Source organism: Brachyistius frenatus, unplaced genomic scaffold, assembly GCF_029030835.1.
Source record: "Brachyistius frenatus isolate BFR_SWC_R1_liver_20210118 unplaced genomic scaffold, ASM2903083v1 Contig_325, whole genome shotgun sequence".
Taxonomy (NCBI): domain Eukaryota; kingdom Metazoa; phylum Chordata; class Actinopteri; family Embiotocidae; genus Brachyistius; species Brachyistius frenatus.
Window position 1 is genome coordinate 122,334 of NW_027210924.1, and position 23,648 is coordinate 145,981.

The 23,648-nt window shown below is 44.8% G+C and overlaps 1 protein-coding gene across 2 annotated transcripts; it reads left to right on the top strand.

Moving 5' to 3' along the window:
- The first annotated feature begins 966 nt into the window (after positions 1-966).
- Positions 967-21,157, top strand: map2k6 (mitogen-activated protein kinase kinase 6). 2 transcript variants are annotated; one of them, XM_069723348.1, is made up of 12 exons: positions 967-1,313; positions 9,859-9,922; positions 10,530-10,578; positions 11,034-11,147; positions 11,701-11,820; positions 12,005-12,121; positions 12,239-12,290; positions 13,143-13,270; positions 13,982-14,059; positions 14,803-14,942; positions 15,218-15,263; positions 16,103-21,157. In XM_069723348.1, the coding sequence occupies exons 1-12, from the start codon at positions 1,223-1,225 to the stop codon at positions 16,178-16,180; spliced, it is 1,077 nt and encodes a 358-aa protein (XP_069579449.1). In that variant the 5' UTR covers positions 967-1,222; the 3' UTR covers positions 16,181-21,157. The 2 variants fall into 2 exon arrangements, with proteins under 2 accessions (XP_069579449.1, XP_069579450.1); XM_069723349.1 differs by lacking the exon at positions 967-1,313 and adding an exon at positions 9,274-9,532.
- Positions 21,158-23,648: the final 2,491 nt, after the last annotated feature.

Genomic DNA, 23,648 nt, shown 5'->3' on the forward strand with positions numbered 1-23,648 from the left:
AATTTTATTATATTTTTCAGAGGTAGAAAAACAATTAATAATAAGAGATGTGTTTATGACGACAAAAAAAAAAAATCTAAGTTTGTCTCAGAAGGGTTCAACGTTCGACGCCGTCTGACCTCAGAGCTTCAATTCAGGTAAAAAAAAATTTAATGTGGAAAAAAAAGACAAATATTTTTGTTGTCATTAAAATCTATAAAATTGTTTATTATTGGCAGGAAATTGTATTTTAAAGTAAACAAACCTCATGAAAAACATGATTTTCTTGTATAAATATGGTTATTATAATAATAATAATATTAATTGATCATTCCAGTTTATTTCAGCATGTTATATTTCCCTTTAATGTGTCTAAATGTTTTAAAAAATATATATTTTACTTGTCAATTTTACTTTGTTTGTTTACTTTATTGTATTTACTTGTAAAATATACAAAAATAATTACTAAAAAGTGGTGTTTTTTGTCTTTATTTATCCAGACAGAACATAAAAATGTTGAATGTTCAACGTTCGACCCCATCTGACCTCAGAGCTTCAATTCAGGTAACAAAAAACTGTTTGGTGAAGAAAAAAGGGTTAAAAAAAATATTTGTTCTTATTAAGACATGTAAATACTGTAATATTATCAGGAAAATGCACTTTAGACTGAACAAACCTCGTGAAAAACAGCTTTTGTGGTATAAATAGGATTATTATAATAGTTGTAAGCATAATTATAAGTTTTTAAAGGATAATTCCGGTTTATTTCAGCCTGTTGTTTCCCTTTCAGGTCTGCGGTTCAGACTAAATGTCCACCTCCGTGTTCTGTTGTAGAAAAAAAAAAAAGTGCATCGGTGCAAAAAAAAAGAAAAGAAAAAGAGCTCGACTCCAAACAGCTCTGAGGCGTGAACTCTGGTGTCACCGCCGGGACTCCACTTCCCACAATCCTCCGCGCTCCAAGCAGGAAGAACGTTCTCTCGCAGGGGCTCGCACTGATCCAAGTTAGGAGCTTTCAGCTGCCAGCCTTGGCCCATCATGTAAGTGCTGCGGAGAATTCTTTGCAGTGCAATTGCAGAATCCCGCGTTTTGCCGACGCCTGCGGGGGCCGTGCATCCGTACCGGCGCTCCGTGCACCGACACGCGCGCTTCGGACGCAAAAAGGCTCCAAGTGCATGAAGATCGAGGCTCGTATTCTGCATCTTTTTGTTGCAAAGCAAGCCGCTGAGGCTCCAGCGCGAGGGCGATGGAGGGAGGGAGTGAGAAAGAAGGCAAAGTCTTTTGTGCTTCCCCTCCCCCTCATCAAAGCAAAGGGGAAATGTCTCAGCCAAAGGGAGGTAAGAACATGAACCCGATCCGTGCAAAAAAAACTACCGACATGCAATCACGGCTGCACGAGCTGCAACATGCACCGCTGCAGCTCGAGCGCGGCCAGTGCATTTTAAAGTTACATGGCTTCGAAGGGGTCAGTTGCATTTCCTGTTTTAAGATCTTCCCCTTTGCACAGTTCCTGGTAAGACGATGCTCTTGTGTACTCACTCATATTGACGCTATTAGCGGCGCGCGGGCAGGGGGATGTCGGGCGCCTTTAACAGTCACGAGACAGACAAGGACACCGCAACTCTTTATAATAAACTCTGCACGAGTTGATGCACATTGGCCCGTGCACATTGCTCAAGGTAAAATCTTGAAAGCCGTGTCGCGTGCAGGGCTACAAATGTTGCACGGTTTGGTGCAAGAGGAGGGGGTGGTGGTGGGTCGAGGGGGGGGGGGGGGGGGCATGACAACCTGCAGCTGTCAGCGGTCACGGTTGACTGTTTATTGGACGCAGATTTGTTACTGCTTATGGGAGAGAAAAGGAAAAAAATCTAATAATAGAATTAGTTGTGAGCTTTTCAGGTGGTGGTGCGTTCAGGGACCGCAGCTTTTCTCTGGGATTTTTTTTTTTTTTTTTTAAAGTCCGGCAGCTGCTGCTGTTTCTGTGCAGGCAGCTGGATCCGTGTCAGACCCTCTGGGTGTCCACTGATGGTGCAGCGTGCCTGTCACACTTTGACCCCCAACTTGTATAACCCCGCAGCAACAGGAGCGCGAGCTGTGGAGGAGGACGTCCTGCAGCTCCGTCAGATCATCAAGTAAACGCAGCTTGCAGGGAAAAATACAAAAAGCAACCAAAAAAAACAGCTGCAGTGAAAGCAGCTCGGCTTTGTTTTCCCTCACCTGTTTTCCAAGAAGTCCAAAGTGAAGCTGGTTCATTGCACAACATGCACACACACACACACACACACACACACACACACACACACACACACACACACACACACACACACACACGCACGCACACTGGGAGGTGAGCAGGTAGCAGAGGGAGCCTGATGGTCAGAGCCTGTTGCTGTGGAGCAGTCAGGTGTCCTGGGATCAATACGTTTTTATCTGCTTCGGTTTAGGACGTCTCTTCAGAGCAGAAGTCGATTAGTCGATTAATCGATTGGTTGAAATCTTTGTTTTGAGTTTTTGGTTGAGAACAAAATGGAGCTCAAATTGAATTGAAGAAGTTCAAACGTTTGTGTAAGAAATGAGTTTAAATTCACTCCACCTCCAACCGTAAAACGTCATATTCTCTAATGAATAATAATGACTTTTATTTTGATACTAAAGGACATTTTAATTCTGATGATTGTAGTTGTGTAGAAGTATGGTTTTGGGGGCGTGTCTGTTTGATTGACAGGCCTGTGGTGCAGTCATGTGTCCGTTATCTGTGGGCGGGGTTTAGTGTCCACTCGCTCATCCCCAGCTCGGCCAAAACGCCGAACTCGAAGCTTCTCAACTGACGTAGTTAGCATCGTCACGGACAAATACGTCCTACAGTCTGATGACGTCACAAACGGGAGCTTACGAATAGATATTTCAGCGACTTTTACTGTGACAGTCTGACTAAATGCAAACAAATCCAGGCGCTCAGAGGGAACAGCACCACCTACCTGTAGCTGCTGCTCATTACAGGTGTCGCTCTCCTCGCTGCTTTAATTTCTCTCCAGTCGTAGATTCACTTTAAAACAGACCGGATTCAAATCGCAGCAGCGAGTTCACAGAACGACAGGATGTAATTTAGTCTGTAATTATTACCGGGGAGAGGGTGAGAAATTACTCACATATGGGCTCCGGGCCGCATTAAAATCACTCACTGCTGAGAGTTAAGTCAAATTAAAATCGCTGCTCGACCCCTGGAGAAATAACTCCGGTTCGAATGTGGGTTAAAGACGAGCAGCTGAGCAGTGAAATTAAACCGTCCTTCTACTCTCACATCATTTTGTGGTTGATCTGACTGATCTGATTGGAAACCATGACGATACTACGTCCCTTCAGGCCTGTCAATCAAACAGACACGCCCCCAAAAACAGGTCTTCTTGAATCTTCTTTTCTAATGAATGAGGGATTATTTTCAGATGGACCTCCAGAAAACTAAGAAGAAGGAGTGACTTTAGCTAACAACACCGAGATAACTGATGGACACATTTTATTCACTTTGGATTTGATGAGAGAAGTTGAATGGGAGTCTATGGAGCCGGAGGCTTTTTGGAGCCGACCTCTAGTGGCACTCGCTGGTATTGCAGCTGAAGACACTTCTGGATCAGAACCATTTTACAGACCTGAAGCTACGAACTCTTTTATGTTTATCTTCTACATCCAGACATCATTTTTATTCCAGGTTTGTAATAAATCATCCAAACACGTCCGCTCTGTGAATCACCTGCAGCCGTCTGGGTTTGAAACGACACCGTAATCCAATTATTCTCCAACATTTGGATGCCGATGTCGGAGAGTGGTTGTGGTTGCACCGCCGGCTGTTTTTCTCCGGCTAGGATTTTTTAAAAACCTGATAATTGTATGAGAGCAGTCTGAAGGTGAAATTACCCAACAGTCAGCAGGTTTTACACGGTTTTTATTTATTTTAATTTTTTTTTCGAAGCGCTCGTGTGGAATTAAAACCATCAGCAGCTCCAATTAGCAGAAACGGGAGAATGAGGAGAAATCTAAACGGCAAACCGTTCAAAAACCAGAATATTAAAGATGATCACCGTAAACCATCGATGTCTTTATTTAGTGTGTAAAAGTCCGACAATAGTTTCTCGTGTGGATCGACGTCGTCACGGTTACGTCCGAAAGAGACGCGACGAAACGGAACAACGTTCGACCGGGAAGCGGCGATGGAAGTTTTAAGTTTGACTCGTTCGTGAATTCCAGGTGTTCTCGTCACCTGACGGGAAATCAGCTGAGCTGCAGGTGAAGAACACCTTCAGAGCTTCTGAACACGGTCCAAGTCGTTCTGAAGACGCCGTGCGGCCGTCACGTCATTTGCAGCCGGAGTGTGTGCAGTGAGGATGGAGGCGTGGTGTTTAGCTCCGCCCCTCTGACCCGCCGAGGTCAGACGAACCGTCAATCAACGACTCGGATCTTTAGCGGCTGGAATTTGCATCTGAAGCGGTTTCGTGCGCGACGAGTCGTAGTTTGACGCCTTCATCCGCAAAACGAAGCAGATGAACCCTCGACGTATTCGGGCCTTCGTGTCCGAGTCGAACCCGAAGCCGTCGCGGTCTCTGGAATTCGTCCCGATATCCGAAGTGGCGCTCCGAGGCGACCCCGAAGACGACACCCCGACGCCATCGCTTCACATCCTTCAAAGCCGACAGCGCAGGAAGTGAAGCTGACAGCTGGTAACCTAAAGGAGCTGCCATCTTTGGAAGTGTAGAGTATCTCACAAACTGCCAAGGGGTGGGGGGGTGGGGGGGGGGGGGAGGGTGAACAGCCAAGGGCTTGTGGCTGGAGCTATTTTCAAATCCCTTGCTGCCCCCCCCCCCCCCCCCCCCCCCCCCCCCCGTGTTGCTGTCTCTTCCTGTCCTTCCTTGTGTCTGTGCGGTTCCTCCCTCTGTGATTGATCTGTCTTCCTCTGGAATTCCATTGAGGAACATTTGGGATTGTTGGAATTCCATCATGTGTGGGTTAGAGGACCCCCCCCCTCCCCCTCTCCCCTCCCTCCCCCACTCCCCCTCCCCCTCCCACCCCCCCTCCCCCCACTCCCCTCCCCCCCTCCCCCTCTCCACCCCTCCCTCCCCCACCCCTGTCATCATTATCCGACCGCCTCGTTTTTCTGTGACACGTGTACGTGATGAGGTGCATGGCGTGCTCAGATCGGGCGTGGCGTGTTACCTCCCTCAGCTGTTCTCTCTCTCTCTCTCTCTCTCTCTCTCTCTCTCTCTCTCTCTCTCTCTCTCTCTCTCTCTCTCTCTCTCTCTCTTCTTGAAGGAGAGATAATTGCACAGCGGCGGCGGCGGGCCGGTTTCTCTGGGAACAAGGAGTGTCCCGGCACAGATTACCCATCTCCCCGCGGCCTCCCTCTTTTTGGCATCTCACCGCATACTTGAGCTCATGTGCTGCAAATCACCGGGAATGATACGTACTGCTGCTTTTAATTAACCCACGCTGCCGACTGCACGAGTTTCATACTGAGCTCAGCAAGAATGCAGGAAGGAATTGTGCATCTGAGTTATGCAACATAATCTGGAGAAAGTCTGAAATGGGATTTTTATTTTTTTCGATTACTCAGCATGTTTCAGTGAAATAACACTTTAACTCCGTGAACCTTGATGTGTTTTTTATTTATTTCTTATGCTGCTTTCTTTGTTTATTTTACTATAAATGTTGGATATTATATTGTTGGATTTAGGGACATTTCAAAACCACTGAAATGTGACGATTGTCGACGGTTCTCAAATTTAATGCGAGAAAACAAACCTGATCTGGTTTTGGCTAACGTAGCATGATCTCATAATGTTAGTAGAGTTCCTTCATTTCTGTTCAGTCTGTCCAAATCAAGCAGCAGATTGAAGACGATATTATTTTACCTCTTCTTGAATCTTCTTTTCTGATGAATGAGGGATTATTTTCAGATGGACCTCCAGAAAACTAAGAAGAAGGAGTGACTTTAGCTAACAACACCGAGATAACTGATGGACACATTTTATTCACTTTGGATTTGATGAGAGAAGTTGAATGGGAGTCTATGGAGCCGGAGGCTTTTTGGAGCCGACCTCTAGTGGCACTCGCTGGTATTGCAGCTGAAGACACTTCTGGATCAGAACCATTTTACAGACCTGAAGCTACGAACTCTTTTATATCCAGACTGTGTTCAGATTGCAGACGGATCAGAGTTCTCCTACTGACCTCTGACCTCTGACCTTCTACGATGTCTCATGAGAACCGGGCCGGTGGGCAGACGGATCACGTTCAGCGTCGTGCGGACGGTCGGCTGCGTTGTTTCTTCCTCGTGAAGAAGGCCGGCCGGCGGAGGCAGAGTGATGCCTCCTGTCACGATACAAAGCAGAGCACATGCTGGTTCCTTCCAGCCACACGGATTACATAATCCTCGACCCCCCCTTCCTCCTCCTCCTCCTCCTCCTCCTCCTCCGCTTCTTTCCTACACCTCTGTTTACTCCTCTCCTGCGGTTTTCCTGTCGGACAGTTTCAGCCCTGCAGACGTTGCACATGCAGCTCTGTCCACAGGAACCGTCGGTTCGTCTCCGTGCATCTTAACGTGCGTGAATAAAATGCGTCTGGTCGCTGCGAGGTAGCACGCCGCCTCTCGTCTCACGATCTGGAGCTGCAGCCGTGAGGCAGAAGCAGATTTTTTGCTCGTGGAGGAGAAAAAAAACAGAAAAGAAAAAGGATGCTGTCGCCTCATTGTGGTCGCACAGAGAGCCTTTTGTTTCCGACATTGTTTGAGGTCGATCATCTGACAAACTCCAGGTCTGGTTAACGCAGACGACGGCGCTCGGCCTTTTCTTCTCGTCACGTGGAAACGCTCTTTCACTTTCTGTGTCGTTTGTTTCATCACCTCTTAAATCACACTTCGGTGGCCGAGCAGATTTAAATCTGCTGGAATCAGTGTTGTTCACATTTCAACATATTTGACATTTTCTTTTTTTCTTTGCTTCCTCGAGTTACACAAACTTGTGCACGCTTTAATTTTGCAACCAAAAAATATGAACACATTACTCCTGCAAAATCTACACGGCTTTCCTGTTACAGTTTGTATTTATTTTAGGTTTTAAAGCACTGAATGAACTTTCTACAGATTACGTCAAGGAACTTTTGAGTCGTTGCATTTTGTGCCCTCAGATTGTGGAATAATCTGCACATTGATAATAGTCTGGTTTCCTAATCTGCGTGTTTAATACTTTTATATTTTATCTTTTTAAAGCGCTGCGTCATACCGAAGCTGTCACTCAGTGTCACGTTACCATAGCAGCAGGAAATGGACTTTTTTGTGGATTTGTGGTTTAGCAGCTGTGTGAGTGCCAACAAACAGGGAGTTCTCTTCTTGGTGTTGTTTGTCCATGAGACGCTGCTGTCTCCCCCCCGGCGTCGTATTAATAAAGTTTTAGTGAATGAATCAGCTTCAAAGATCCTGTATTGATCGACGACAGCATGAAAACACTTTGGATTTTATTCTCTGTTGACCTCAAAAGTACACGATGTTCATTTCTGGGCGCAATTAATAAACTTTTGTTGTTTGTTTTTCCCACAACAACCTCTTCTGGAAATACTAAAAACTCCTGCATTTATTTTACTTTAAAAAAATGTTTTATTTAAATTCCTGGACGGGAATGAAGTCCTGATTAAAGACAACCGTGAGCCCGCCGGCCCGGTTTGTAGTCCCGTCGCCGTGCAGACTCGATGCAGGTGTTTGTTCCTGTGGAGTGTTTTGTGTTTCCAGTGTGAGTTGTTAGCACGCTGCTGGTTTCCAGTTACTATTGTTGTCTGACTGAATGCGTGTAGGAGGAGCTCAAACTGACATTTTTTCGTGCAACAAAAGCTGCTTTGGAAAAAAGCAGAGAACCGGGAGGCTGCTGGGTGGAGGACACCCTGTTTGAACAAACCAGAACAGATGTGTGTGTGTGTGTGTGTGTGTGTGTGTGTGTGTGTGTGTGTGTGTGTGTGTGTGTGTGTGTGTGTGTGTGTGTGTGTGTGTGTGTGTGAATGTGTGTGTGTGTGTGTGTGTGTGTGTGTGTGAATGTGTGTGTGTGTGTGAGTGTGTGTGTGTGTGTGTGTGAATGTGTGTGTGAGTGTGTGTGTGTGTGTGTGTGTGTGTGTGTGTGTGTGTGTGTGTGTGTGTGTGTGTGTGTGTGTGAGTGTGTGTGTGTGTGTGTGTGTGTGTGTGTGTGTGCGAGTGTGTGCGAGTGTGTGTGTGTGTGTGTGTGTGTGTGTGTGTGTGTGTGTGTGTGTGTGTGTGTGTGTGCACACGTGCGACTCTTGTTTTGCAAAATTGCAAAAGTTCCAGTTATTCCTCTGCCGACACACCTTGTGTTGTACTTTTAATAGCACGCTGTTACATCACAGGTGTGCGTGAGTGCGTGCGTGCGTGTGTGTGTGTGTGTGTGTGTGTGCGTGCGCGTGCGTGCGTGTGTGTGTGTGTGTGTGTGTGTGTGTGTGTGTCACGCAGGCATCAGCTGCTCAGAGCGTCAACACAGCTGTTACAGACCCCACATGATCTAATCAACAACACAACCATCAATTATCTACATTGTTACTGCATCAGACAATTATTTTCTTTTAGGACTATTTCATTGTAAAGTACATAATGTCATAAAGCAATAACATCAATAATAAAAGTTCAGTTATTTTCGATAGATAAACTGTTGTTATTTTTTATATGTTTGTTAGCTGTCCTTCCTTAGCTTTAGCTGTAGTTAGCTTTCTTTCAATGGCTTTGGGTGAGTTCCTGTAGTTTGGGTTTAAATATGAACAAATCTGGAGTTCTGCGTGTTTTTCTTCAGGCCGTACAGCAATAAGAGCAATAATCCATCCTACAGCATCATGAACACTGTTGCACTGTTTTTAATTTAATTTGATCTTATTCTGTTTTATTTGTATATACCATGCTATCTATCTATCTATCTATCTATCTATCTATCTATCTATCTATCTATCTATCTATCTATCTATCTATCTATCTATCTATCTATCTATCTATCTATCTATCTATCTATCTATCTATCTATCTATCTATCTATCTATCTATCTATCTATCTGTCTGTCTATCTGTCTGTCTGTCTGTCTGTCTGTCTGTCCGTCCGTCCGTCCGTCCGTCCATCATGAGGTTAATCAGCCTTCAGCTCACTCTGACTGAGTCGAGCTGTTGTGAACCAGTCGGAGGAGGTTTGATCCAGATGCTACCTGCAGACAAGGCAACCTCTCTCTCTCTCTCTCTCTCTCTCTCTCTCTCTCTCTCTCTCTCTCTCTCTCTCTCTCTCTCTCTCTCTCTCTCTCTCTCTCTCTCTCTCTCTCACACACACTAGTGCTGATGTTAACGAGGCGTCCGGCCATTCAAGCATCAGTGCAGCACCTCCACATGGAGCAGGCACACCTGGGCTCTTCATCTTCTTCTTCTTCTTCTTCCTGTTCCTGTTCCTGTTCCTCTTCCTGTTCCTCTTCCTCTTCCTCTTCCTCCCAGCGCCTGCTACACTCAGTCAGGATCTGGAGTCACTCACTGCATCCAACCGTGAGATTCCAGTTGCTGTATCAACAAGAAATGTATAAAACCGAGTGGTTGTGATTTATATTCGCGGAGCGTCCCGTGTTCTAGTTTTTCGTCGCTGCTGGACGTTGGAGTTATTTTCAGTGTCTGTGAAGAAGCAGCAAAAATCAGCAGTTTATTCACAGAAGATTCAACACTCTGAAATGTTTGAGGGTCCGACTGATGTCTGCTGAACGGGTAGAAAGATGCGTATAATCAGGTTTCGCAGTGGAAAACACGTAGTGAAAGGTTGAGCAGGATGATGGACTGATCTCTGCAGGTCTTTTTCTAACGTCTGTGTTTGTTTTCAGGTAAAAGGAAGCCGGTGCTCAAGCTCTCCAAGGAGGTGTTTGAGCAGCCTACTCCCGCCGCAGTGTAAGACTCTTTATCACATAATGATGTGAATGTGCTCTCTATCACATCTAATCTCACATCCTGCAGGGAGTTTTAATTGATCATCACATCCTGGATGTTTCTGGGTGTTTTCAAATGGAAACGGCTGCAAACTCGAGAGAACTCCAACATGTCTGATCATGTCAGGAATCATAAAAGATGAAAAAGTTGAATGTCTTTGATCATTTATTTTTACAAAAATGTACCAAAATTAGATTTATTTATTTTTTTGGTCATTTCATTCAATTTATTTTGTTTTGTAGTTCATTCATTTTTAAAACTGTATTTATTTTTTAAATTTAAAAAAAATTCGATTCTTATAATATTTTTGAATATATTATTTTTTAGATATATTTAATTTTTATACTTTTTTATATTTTCATTTCTTTTTATTATTTTATGAAGTTTTCTGTTTCATTTATTTCCACAATTTATATTTTTTAATTACGATTCAGAGAAAATGTTTACGACCAAAAAGACAGTTTTCATTTTGTTTTTGTTTGTTTACTTCATTTTGTTCATGTTTATTATTCCCTGGATTTGACTGGTTTAACCAGTTTATGTTTAATAAAACGTCTCTGTGTTTCAGACCCCCCAGAGATTTGGATTCGAAAGCTTGTGTAACCATCGGAGAAAAGGTAATTTCATTTCTATCAGGACGTGTTTAGGTAGGTAGGTAGGTAGGTATGGTATCTTTCCACCTTTTCCTAATCTCATTGTAGTTTTATGTTTTTCCTCTCATCACCTCTTACCTGACGTGTTACTGCGGATGTTTCTTCCTGTTCCCGGTGTGTTTGTGGTCGATCCCCACAGGTCGGCTTATTAAAGCCTCCGTTAGCCGTAAAGATCGCCCCGCTGAACATTACGGCCCAACCGAATGCTTCTGATTGTGGGGAGACTGGAACGCTTTTTACTGCAGTCAAAATATTTATCTTAAACTCATCAAATAAGTGGAATTTTCCAGCAGCGCAGGATCTCCACAGGATCTCCACAGGATCTCCTCAGGATCTCCTCAGGATCTCCACAGGATCTCCACAGGATCTCCTCAGGATCTCCGTTCTCTGCTCTGACGTGTTTTTTCGCCCCGGAGCAGAATTTCGAGGTGAAGGCAGATGACTTGGAACAGATCGGCGAGCTCGGCCGCGGCGCGTACGGCGTGGTGGACAAGATGAGGCACGTGCCCAGCGGGCTGATCATGGCTGTCAAGGTCGGTCCATCTCCAGAAGCTTCATCCATCTTCTGAAGGAAGAGAATATACTCAGTGTTTTGAGATCAGAGATTAAATGAGATGCAATATGATGCGAGATATGACAACATCAGATGATATAATAGGATACGATGACGAGGTATGATACGATGAGATGCAGATACGATGAAATATGATGAAATAAGATGAAATATGATGAAATAAGATGAAATAAGATGAAATATGATGAAATAAGATGAAATATGATGAAATAAGATGAAATATGATGAAATAAAATGAAATATGATGAAATAAGATGCTCAAGATACCTTGAATAGTAGAACTTTAGTAGCTTAAAATGTCACTTTTAGCACTTTGTAGTTTGGCTTTCTTGAAGAAATTGTATTTTCTTGATTCTTGTTGTTCTGGTTTTGAACCCTCATGGTTGAAATGAACTTATTGTAAGTCGCTTTGGATAAAAGCGTCAGATAAATGTAATGTAATGCTGAGACATGTCGGATCGGTGCATCTTCGTTGTTTCTGATCGTTGCTGCTTCCTGTCGTCCTCTCGCAGCGGATTCGGGCCACGGTGAACACTCAGGAGCAGAAGAGGCTGCTCATGGACCTGGACATCTCCATGAGGACGGTGGACTGCTTCTACACCGTCACCTTCTACGGAGCGCTGTTCAGAGAGGTGTGCGATGGTGTACGTGATCTGTAGTTCTGTATCCGGTGTGTCGGGGGAACCTCCGACACCTTTTCGGATGCAGAAAACTTCCTGTGGACGTTCAGGATTTCCTCGCCAGGACTGAAACACTGTCGCTTCCTGTCTCGTTTTGTCCCGATCCGTTTCCAAACTTGTGACTGTCTGTTGCCAGGGCGACGTCTGGATCTGCATGGAGCTGATGGACACGTCTCTCGACAAGTTCTACAAGCAGGTGATCGAGAAGGGCCTGACCATCCCCGAGGACATCCTGGGAAAGATCGCCGTCTCGGTGGGTTCGCTCACGTTTGACAGCAAAAAAAATAAAAAATCCCCGTGAATGTCAGCCTCGATGACGGAGACGTGTTGCTTAACCGTCATTTGTTAATAATGGGCTTTGCTATTACAGATAGTAAAAGCTTTGGAGCATCTGCACAGCAATCTGCAAGTCATCCACCGAGGTAAGAGCCCGAGTGGAAACCCATTAAAGTCTCGGTGTCGATATGCACTCAGCCGCACACAGCTGCCTCTCACTTCCTTCCTTCCTTCAAACTGTTTCCGCATCTTGTTGAGGGGCCGTAACAGCGTTCACTCAGACCGAGTCCACATTAAGGCTGCGGAGTTGCTCTGCTTCTCTGCTGGGATACGATGGATGGAGCGTTGAAGGGTCCAAGTATCTCCGGTCGGTGTTCGCAGTCGGGGCGGAGCGGTTCTCGAAGTTTACGGCATCAAAACAAACAAACTAAACCAAACTCTGTGAAAACCACCCGCGTTAAATTCCTTTATGAATGACCCAAATACACTTCACTCACGCTAGAAGACATATCAAAAGGTTTAATATGAGCCGCTGTCACACAGTTCTTTTATCCACCGCGGCGCGGCGCTCAACCCTTTAAAACACGCTGGAATAATTCAGAAATCGGAGTCCGAACCAGTTCGAGTCCTGACGGTTCAGGTTGGAATTACAAACTGTTCAGACATTTACAAAGTTTTAACAGACGGAGCCTTAAAATGCGGTAAACAAAGATATCTGTGTTGAATAACTGCTGCTTTGACTCCTCGCGTTTCTGTTCATGTGATTGTTTATTTACTTGTTTATTTACATAATACGAGAAATGTTAACTGTACATAAATTGCAGCCACATGGTTAAAAGATAAACCACGTGTTGGAGATCTAGCAGTTAATCCTTCCTGTGTCAAACCTCTGTGACCACCCGCGGTCACCTCCGTGTTGCATCAAAGCAGCGTGTCGTCATTAAAACAGATTTCTGGCGACTCATTCTGTAAACCAGCTGCTGTTTTCACTGTTCCAGATGTGAAGCCCTCCAACGTGCTGATCAACACTCAGGGCCAGGTGAAGATGTGCGACTTCGGCATCAGCGGCTACCTGGTGGACTCGGTGGCTAAAACCATGGACGCCGGCTGCAAACCGTACATGGCGGTGAGTACGATGAAACGCGTGACAGGACGTGAAGCGCTAGTTCTTTTTATTTAACTGGTTTGCGACTAACAGACCCGAAGTTTCACGTTAACGTTTAGCTGAGATCGCAAAAGTTGTTCTTGTGGTGAAATTTGTTACTTGGCTTAAGTGTTGTGTACGTAGTTTTGGTAACCACGTGGTTTTATTTTTCAAAACGTAATCACGTGTTTTTGTTTTCTGAAAACATAACCATGTTTTTTCACACCGAGTCACAGTGTCCCTTGTCAGCAACAGAGAGCAACATTCAAATTTGAAATGTGAGGCTTTGAGCTTTCTGATGAAATATAATCAAATTGAATATACAGAAGCAGACTTTTCACTCTGCCTGTATTCAGGCTGGTTTATAGAATAATAATAAACACTCATAGGATACAAGGATGATTGAACTGAACAATAATCGAGAGTATTTTAACCTTTGACTGCAGAAATATATTTAAATAACTTCACCAACTGTGAGCACTAAAAGCCTTTTTTTTTATAACTGAGACCTGGAGTCTCATTAATATCCACACATCCAACCCAGCCGGTTTCATTTCAACCACTGATTGGCTGCCGAGTGGCTTTTAGGGCCCCCATGCAGCGGTTTTCAGGATGGTGGCGGAGCGTGCTGGTCGTCCTTGACAACCGTTATCGTGACATCATCATCATCGTGCGACCTTCTTGTCCCCGCAGCCGGAGAGGATCAACCCGGAGACGAACCAGAAGGGCTACAACGTCAAGTCGGACATCTGGAGTTTAGGAATCACGATGGTAAACCTGCTCATTTCACCTTTTATTAAAGGTCCTCACTCATGCAAAATCCATATCTCGGGGGTAAAAATGATTAAATCTGCTCCAGACTAAGTGGTTTATAGAGATGTTGAATATTCATGGTTGTGCGGCTCAGTGTTTTAGACATGAAGGACTTCGGCGTTTGACCCCGACGAGCGGCAAACGTTCCATCTGAGTTATAAAGAGAGCGCTGACTGCTCGCTCACATGATTCATTCTGGGTAGTCGTGGAGGGCGGACGTTTTTTTATCAAAATAAAGTGGACGAGACGGAGCGAGCAATCAGGAGTTCGGAATTAAAGACGCTTTGGGCTGATTTTTGGAGCACCTGTTCCTTCTGGAGAGCTGCTCTCAAGGAAAATTAAAATAACCGAAGTGAAGCTGAGCGGCGACCAGCGGTGACGTCACCCGTCGGTTTGTGAACGTTATGAAGCCTCGAGTTCGGCGCCATCTTTGCTAGTTTGGAGCGGTTTGGAGCAGGAAGTGACCATATTTGGACAAGCTGGGGGAGGAGCCAGCAGATTGATCTGATTGGAAACCTGACGATACTAAGTCCCGCCCACCGATAGCTGTAACCTGACTGCACCATCACATGTCCGTCTACATTATAAACACAAGCTGCTAATTCTGCTTCTTCTGATGGCATCAAACTGACAAAAAAAACCACACATCTGGATTGTGGCGTGTGTGTGTGCACCTACTGAACGCTTTGTGACCCGTTTAGATCGAACTCGCCATCCTGCGCTTCCCGTACGACTCGTGGGGGACGCCCTTCCAGCAGCTGAAGCAGGTGGTGGAGGAGCCCTCGCCTCAGCTTCCTGCCGACCAGTTCTCCCCCGAGTTTGTGGACTTCACCTCTCAGTGGTACGTCGTGGTTGACGGGATATGATGTGAATGTGCAGCTGATCGTTACAGTCTTTTATTTTGCCGCTCATTTCCTGGAAAGTGATCTGTTTTCCAGCTGTAAATTAGTACCCACACAGTTTCAGTCGGGAAATTGGGTGGAAATAATTATAAATATCTTCTAAATAAATACACTGTCCCTCCAGGATGTTTTTTTATTTGTGATCAGCTGTCTTAATGCTGCTGATTTATATTTGTTGTCAGTTAAAGGAGATTCTGTGTTTTTGCTCCTGCAGCTTAAAGAAAGTTTCCAAAGAGCGGCCGAATTACACAGAACTCATGGTGAGCGTTTCCTTCTTATTATCAATGCACACGGTGTAATGCTGTTGATCAGACACCGGAGGGCGCACTGACTCTGTTCATATCTGAGTCGATCCCAGATGCACTGAAGGGGCAGCGTTGGGCAGCCAAACAAACGAGGAGATGCAAAACAAGCAGAAAGGGATGCTTAAAATTATTATTGCTGGATGACCAGTAAGAGATTCAAATTGATCAGAAATGCATAAAAAACAACACTGAGACACAAAGAAACTGAACTGACTCCAGAGAGACACAGAACAACTATAAATAGATGCAAAACAACCACCAAGAGATGCTAAATACACCACAAATAGATGCAAAACCACAGCAGAGACACACAAATGTCAATAAAAGTTGCAGAATGACCACTTCAAGATGCAAATTGACCAGAAATGCTTTAAAAAAAAAAAACACTGAAAAGAGGCATGCAATGAAAATGATCATAAGTAGGAGCCAAATCACCACTAAGAAATACTAAATAAACCATAAATATATGCAAAACCACAAAAAAAACAAAAACATGAAATGACCTCGGATACAAAACCACTGAAACGAACGAGGCACAAAATGACCACAAGGTGTAACGGGAGCAGGAAGAGACTGAACTGACTCGAGACACAAAATAATCCGTAGTAGACGACTAGCAGACGCTAAATAAACCATAAATATGAGCAAAACCACAACAAAAAGGTACGAAATGACCACGTAGACCGACGGTGACCACAAATAAATGAAACGAGCTGGCGTCTCCGAATCAACGTGTGATATTGTGACGAATCCTCGCCGCTCTCCGACTAACCGACCGTCCGTCTCCTCCGCAGCAACATCCCTTCTTCACCGCCCACGAGGCCAAAGAGACCGACGTGGCCAGCTTTGTGAAGGTCATCCTGGGGGCCTGAGGTTCTCCACTCGCACAGGAGATAAACAATAATAACAACAACAACAAAAAGAAACAACAAAGTAAAAGCACCAACCGCAACCCTCCCTCCCTCCCCCTCTCCTCCCACAAAAACCTCCAGAGGCGGAGGAGCAGCCGAAGACGAAGCTGGGAGGAGCTTGTCGCCACCTGGTCCTGGTGGGAGGGGAGGGAGGGGGAGGGGGGTGGACACCCGTAATCTGGAATAATATAACATGTCTGTATGCAAAGCCTCTCCCTCTCTGATTGGCTGTTTCCCGCCTCTGTGCCCCGCCCACCGCAGGGCTCGACTTTTATGTTGCGAAAAAGAGGTCTATAAAAAAGATGAATGATATAATCTATCTGTGTATAATCTAAATGTTACTCATCAGATTATTGATCGACTGCATGTACAGAATATATATCGGGCTCAGAGGGCCAGTCGGGAACCGGTCGGAGTCCCGGTCTGGACTCCAACCCCTCCGACCCCGCCCCCACCCCTAGTGGTCGTAAATAGGTACTTTTATCTTTTTTTCTCCCCCGATTACAGTGGCGGTCGCGTTTTGGGCTTGTGTGTGTGTGTGTGTGTGTGTGTGTGTGTGTGTGTGTGTGTGTGTGTGTGTGTGTGTGTGGTAGAATCACAATTCAATGAATTTAAATACGTGCAGCTGATTTAAATCTGATAAACGGAAACATTTGATTTCCGTTGATTCTGACTCATGAAAAGAGCAAAATTTCAGTTTTAAAATGGAGAAAACATAAACGGGAAAATGTCTTTCTGTTGTTGGTGATCATCCGTTAGTGTGAAGCAGAAGTTATATTTCCTTCATGTGCAGATCATCTTTTTGTAAATGTTCATTATCAAATCACAGCAGAAGAAGAAAGAGCAAATGAGATGACGTCGTTTAAAGACTCAAATGGTGCGTTCAGGGGCAGCTGGTAAAAGTATTTTTTTAAGAGTTCGACATGGGAACGTTAATTTAGATCGTACTAATAACTAGAGCAGGATATTATATCCTTCAATAATACTAATTACTAAACTGACAGAAAACAACCAGTTTCACGGCCGCTGCTTTGTCGCCGTTAGTTTGCGTAGAAATGTCGTGTACGAATAATAACGACTCCACCTCGTCCCCGTGATGGTCCGCACGGGTGATGACGAGGTTGTTTGTCACCTTTCTGTACTCGGACAGAAGATTTCCTGCAGGCCGACATGTTGCATCTCTGTTGTTGCCATGGGAACGCTCTCAACCGGGAAGTCGGCGGTTAGAAAATCAGAACGTTCCCCCACGTCACAGCAGCCTGAACGCACCGAAAAGCCCGAGTTGTGATTCTGCTGCAGCCCTGTGTGTGTGTGTGTGTGTGTGTGTGTGTGTGTGTGTGTGTGTGTGTGTGTGTGTGTGTGTGTGTGTGTGTGTGTGTGTGTGTTTTAACGTTGTCCATATTCTTCTTTCATTGTCTGTACTGAGCCAATCACGACCCTCTCCACTCCATGTTCATCATGAGAAGAACTGGATATTATTATTATTATTAATATTATATTAATTATTATTGTTATTATTTAGTTCCAGATTTGTTTGTTGCCCCCCCCCCCCTCCGACATATTTACCGCAGTTTCTCTTATTTATTACGACTGCTGTCCTCCTCTCTGGAAACGTGAGCGACTCCTCTCGTGTGTGCGCGTGAACTCTACGTGGTTTTTTTTGTCGTGTTCGAAGACATAAATGCTTTTTTGGAAACCGTAACTTGCAAAGCCTTCTATGTGCCTCGATATCAAAAAACGACTTTGGAAAAGTGAAATGTTGAGTTAAGGACGACACAGGGATCGCAGCCCTCTTCACACGCCGCGCGGCGTCCCAACTCCACTTCCTGTTTGCTTTCGTCGTGTTTTTTGTCGTCGTACGTTTTGAACTCGTCTGTCGTTGCCTTTTTCTTTTTTTTCGGAGGGCAGAAGATGTCGTTGGACGACTTGCATCATGTCTTCTTGCTTTTTTTAATGTTTTGTTGCTGGTTTCTTCTTCATGTTTTTCTGCATCTGTGTTGTTGTTCATTCGTTTATTTTTTGTTGACTTTCAGTCGTTGAAATTACTTAAAAACTCAATCTGTGACTTCAATCAAATAGAATTATAATCTGCCCTGAGATTTACATAAATATCAATCTGTAATATTTGTTTCGGTAGAATTAGACCGCTGTTTTCTAACAGAGAGGCTGTTTAAAATCCTTAAAAACAGGACTTTTATTTCTTTTAAAGCTGCATTTTATTTGACTTGACTTTTTTTGCCACCAGGGGGCAGTGCAACAAGCGGTAAACTCTTCACGCCCCCCCCCCCCCCCCCCCCAGGCTCCTAGGCCCTTTTAACCTCCGACGACCTTGAACGTGCGACGGGCTTCTTTCGCTCTTCCACTCTTCGCGGTTCCCGAACGTTTTGACACGGTGGCCGTTGTCACGTGTCATTTTGCCACTTCGCCTCCTCGTCCTCTGCAGCGAGGACGACTCCGAGTCGCCACAGTGAGGACATTAAGGGCTCCCTCATCGCCACATTTCTGTGCAGCGGATGGAAATCTACTCTCTTGAGAAACTGGAACTGCCCGAGTCTTTTATTCCACGATGAGATTTGCACGTTGAGTGTCTCTTTTTTTTCCCTTCATCAGATAGTCGACATCTTTCTCTGATTTAGTGAGCGTAGAGCCGGAGCTCGGAGGGACTCGTCATCACGGTCTCATAGCAGCCGTTCGGGTGTTTAAAGTGCCTCACAATTCATTTCTGTGGTCTGCTTTTACTTTGAAAATCCGTCTCGGTGTTTCGTGATCGACGCTCAAACACTGTTCGGGTCCTTGGTTACCCCCCCCCGCCCCGCCCCCTTCCTTTGTTTACAGGAAATTGTGAAGCTGTGAATTCTCAAATATTAGGTTGATCTTCTTTAGATGCTTTTATTGTGAAAGGTTTCAGTTTACAGGAAGTCTGTGGAGGGTGTCCGATGTTTGAATATTTACACCGCGTGTTGTTTGCACCCTTGTTACTTTGCTAGCAGCCTTCTTGGTGTGAAATTTGAAAACGCTGCTCATTAGCACAAAAAAAATAAATCCTTGTGGCACCTTCAACTTTCCACATTTCGACGGAAACAACCATGTTACATTTACAGTTTCAATTTAGACCAAATTTTAAAGAGGAACAGGAACTTCTCATATGAAAGTGTCGACATGTACAGAAAGAAAGATCATGTTTTCACATTTGTGGAAAATCGTTTTGCATTACGTTAATTCTGCCAATAATTAAATACATTTACAGACCTGCTAATTCCAGGTTTGGAAGTTAAATTCTTTTGTAGCAATTATAATTTCAACTCCAAAAATGACTTTAATAAAATTATATTTGAGAATTTACAGTATCAGCTAATTCTGGTGTATTTCGACCAGGTTTATTTCCGGTTAATGTGTCTATTGTGTCTTTTATGGGTCGTCTTAAATTTGCGCTCGAGACTCAGAGAAACAAGTTTCTTAAAGCAGCTGATATCGAGGCAGAAGGGAAAACCCGACTGCAACCCCAGGCCTGTCAATCACCCTGTCAATCACCCGCCCCCAAACATATCTGTTTGAGTACTGATATCTAATGAATTCTGGAGGGAAGGATTTTCATTTATCTGATGACACCATGATGACTTGTAGAAAACATTTACTGACTTTGTATTTCAGGAGAAGTTTTTCAATGGGAGTCTATTGGAGCCAGCCCCTAGTGGCCCTCGGTGGTATTACACCTCACGGCTCTTCAGGTTTACCTGCAGTCTGAGAGGGAAGCGTTATCATGACCAATAGAGACACAGTAGACACAATAAAGGGGAAACGCAGTAGGCTGAAATAAACCATAATAGTCCTTGAAGAACCTCATAACTCCACATTCTGCTGTTTAATCCTTCTGGTCACGGTCGTATTCAGCTTTTAATAGACTAATGGGAAAAGAGTCCAGTCATATGTTGTTTTCCTGTGTGTGTTTCACAGTCTGTCTTTACCCTGCTCTTCCTCTGTGGGGAGATAACGGCAGATTTCCCTCCTCGGACGCTGCGTCCATACAGAGAGCGTGTTTTCTTTCTGCTTTGCTGCGTTTGTACACGTCTTGTCCGCATGTGGGATTTCCTGTCTGTTCGTGGCCGTGCAACTCACCTGCTGGGTAAACCTCTGTCGCTGGGGGGAGAGGGGTGAACGGGGGGCAGGACGTCCGAGTGGAAACTGTCCGTTAGCGGGCCGATTATTTTCACATCCCATCACGAGTCCGCTTCTTAACCTCTCGAGTTTAATCGGAGCGCCCTGAGAACAGGGTCACGTACTTCTGGATGATGCATCCATCTCTTACTGGAACGGCACTCGTGAGTCTCGGAGGGAAATTTCGCTCACGTTCTTCCTCATCCTCAGAAATACAACGTCAAGGAACCGGAAAAACGAGCGGACGCTTCGGGCCTTTTTTCTAAGCCTGATTATTTCTAAGTGGACGTGCCAGGTTTTTTTTGCGTGTGAACTGTGCTGAGGAATCTGTCGCACAACATTTCTCCCGATGCTACGACATGACTTGTGAAGCTTTCTCTGTCGCAGGTGGTAAACTGCTGGTACGCAGCTCTATGTGACTTCTGATGTTGCGGTGTTGTGCTCTTTTATTCGGGGCGGGGAAGCTGTGTTGTTTTTTTTTCTTTTGTTTTGTGTTGTTTTCCACAATAACCCAGAGATGCTACTGTACGTGGAAGAGGGTCTTTTCTGTTGCTGTTGGGGCGGGTGGGTTTCCGGGGAGGGTTACCATGGCTACAGCTCCGTGCCCCATGGGAAGTGAAGTTCTCAGTATATATTTACACGTCTCTTAAGCCTCTGCTAAAGACTGATGACTGTTCATTTAGAGCTCAATGAATTTCTATGAATATTTTAGATTGCTCAAACTGATTGTGTGCAATTGTTATGATGGAAATTCAATAAATAAAAACTAAAAAAGAGGTATTTTTACACAACAAGCTTTGTGTGCTCTGTTGTCTCGGCAAGTGTTGATGTTGGAGGACGATACTAATCGATAGCCCACCAATAGCTGTAACCTGACTGCACCACAGGCCTGTCAATCAAACAGACACGCCCCCAAAAACAGGTCTTCTTGAATCTTCTTTTCTAATGAATGAGGGATTATTTTCAGATGGACCTCCAGAAAACTAAGAAGAAGGAGTGACTTTAGCTAACAACACCGAGATAACTGATGGACACATTTTATTCACTTTGGATTTGATGAGAGAAGTTGAATGGGAGTCTATGGAGCCGGAGGCTTTTTGGAGCCGACCTCTAGTGGCACTCGCTGGTATTGCAGCTGAAGACACTTCTGCATCGGAACCATTTTAGAAAACCCGGAAGCTACAAACACTTTTGTATATAGTCTGTAGTTAAAACTGTATTTTAAATGCTGTTACAACATTTTGTTAACATCTAAAAACACAGATTTTCAATGAGGTGTGAAAGACATTTTGGCACTCTCATCTCTCTGTTGTCCGTCTCGCCTTTCATCTCCTCTGGAGAGAAGTCACGTAGTTCAGCAGCTCCACAGCAGAGCGCCTCGGCGCTGGGAACTGGACCCGTTGAACTTCCCCGCACGTACAGCAAAAAAAGAAAAGACAAAAAATCAAACTAAAAACATCTAATCTGACAAACACAAGTAAAGATGAAAGAGCAGCAAAACCCACCGACAGGAGCCAAACAGTGAGCTGAGTGACGGCTGGATGACAACAAAGAAAAACTACCTGCGACTGCTCGGTTCTCACACTGCACATGCTCACTGTGTGTTTTGATGAACACCAACCCACCTCCACACACACACACACACACACACACACACACACACACACACACACACACACACACACACACACACACACACACACACACACACACACACACACCTCTTCTGAACTCAACTGCAGACTTTAAAGTTGGTATTTTTAGCGCCACACAATATCTTCCTTCCTTTCTCGACCATCTCTCAGACCTCAGGGAGCAACTTTCAGCCTTCTGTTTGGAAAACCTCCATCCTGCATTCATAGAGAGTCGAATCAAACGCCACATGTTTGTGTTCTTAAGATTTACTGGACTGGAGGATTTTGCCCGTCGCTCTTGAACACGGACACGTTGTGTAAATTCGGGCTCAGGTTCAAGGTCCTCTTTTTCAAACGCCCGACGCTCTCCGGTGTCACTGGACTGTTGTCCTGTTTATTTTTAACAACACAAACTGTTGTTTCTGCCCCAACGACCCGATCCGCCGGCGTCACGTGAGCTTCCTCTGCAGCTCTTTACTGTGTTACTGGTACACATTTGATTTGTATTTTACAGAGCTACATTTTACTTATGTTACATTTAAACAGCATTCGCCGACCAATAGAATAAAGCGGGTTTAAGATGATGGATGGATAATTTGTGCATCACTGTAATGTGTTTGTGTTCGTCTGTAATTAAAGGAAAATAAATGTCACTTTCAGGGACTTGGGCAAGTGAAACAACAACAAGAAAAACAACAGCCTGATATTAAAGAACCTGCTGCAGCTCTGTCAGCATTTACTTTCTGATCGAACGGAGTCTTCGAACAAACCTAGATTAAATATCATTTTACGATAAAATACTCGAACAGTGGTGGAAAAAAAGTGGCCCCTGGCTGACCCTGATTTGCTGACCCCTCATGCACAGCGTTGGTGTTGCAGGATTGGAGCCCAGCGGGAGATTCCTCGCTGCACGCCTGCCATGCTGCTGCTGCTGCTGCTTCGGGCCCTGGTTTGAATTTCTGAATATAAGCGACTGGCTTCACATACCGACAGCTGATGATGTCATGGAAACTCTTCTGAGCAGTGCACTTAAAAAACTGGAGAATGATTTATAATGAAATGCAGCCCCGGAGTTTTGGGTTTTTTTTCAGAGAGGGGATGTGAAGTTCGGGTTCGGCGCCGGACTTTTTTATGTTCATTTAACGCTCAACATTTATGCTTTTCTACGTAACCAAAAGCAGCCATTACATCCTGTCGTGTCCAGACATGTACGGGGGGCCTTTATGGAAGTTGTACCTCCGGAGCCCCCCCGAGCAACAAAAGCCTCACTTGACACTTTTCTTTTCTTCTCCGAGAGCACAACGGGCCTCGAGCTCTGCAACCTGACTGACAAGTGAATATTTACACTTTAATAAAGGATGAAAATAAGTGTTGCATAAGCCAAAAACAATTCCTCTTGAAAAAAATCTCCTCAGGCTGCTAATGGACGAGCCGAGCCAAAGAAGTCGGGACAACAATAAAAGAGGCTGTGTGAAGGGAAGAGCTGGACTCTTGTTTGGGAGGAGGATGGAGGCGGGGAGGCCAACCGTGGAGGTGGAGCAGACCGGGGGGGTTGGGGAGGGGGGGGTGCTGCTTGTGCACCTGTGTTAGTGTAGCTCCTTGGGAAAAGGGAAGAAAACAGGATCTGAAACTTGGACAAC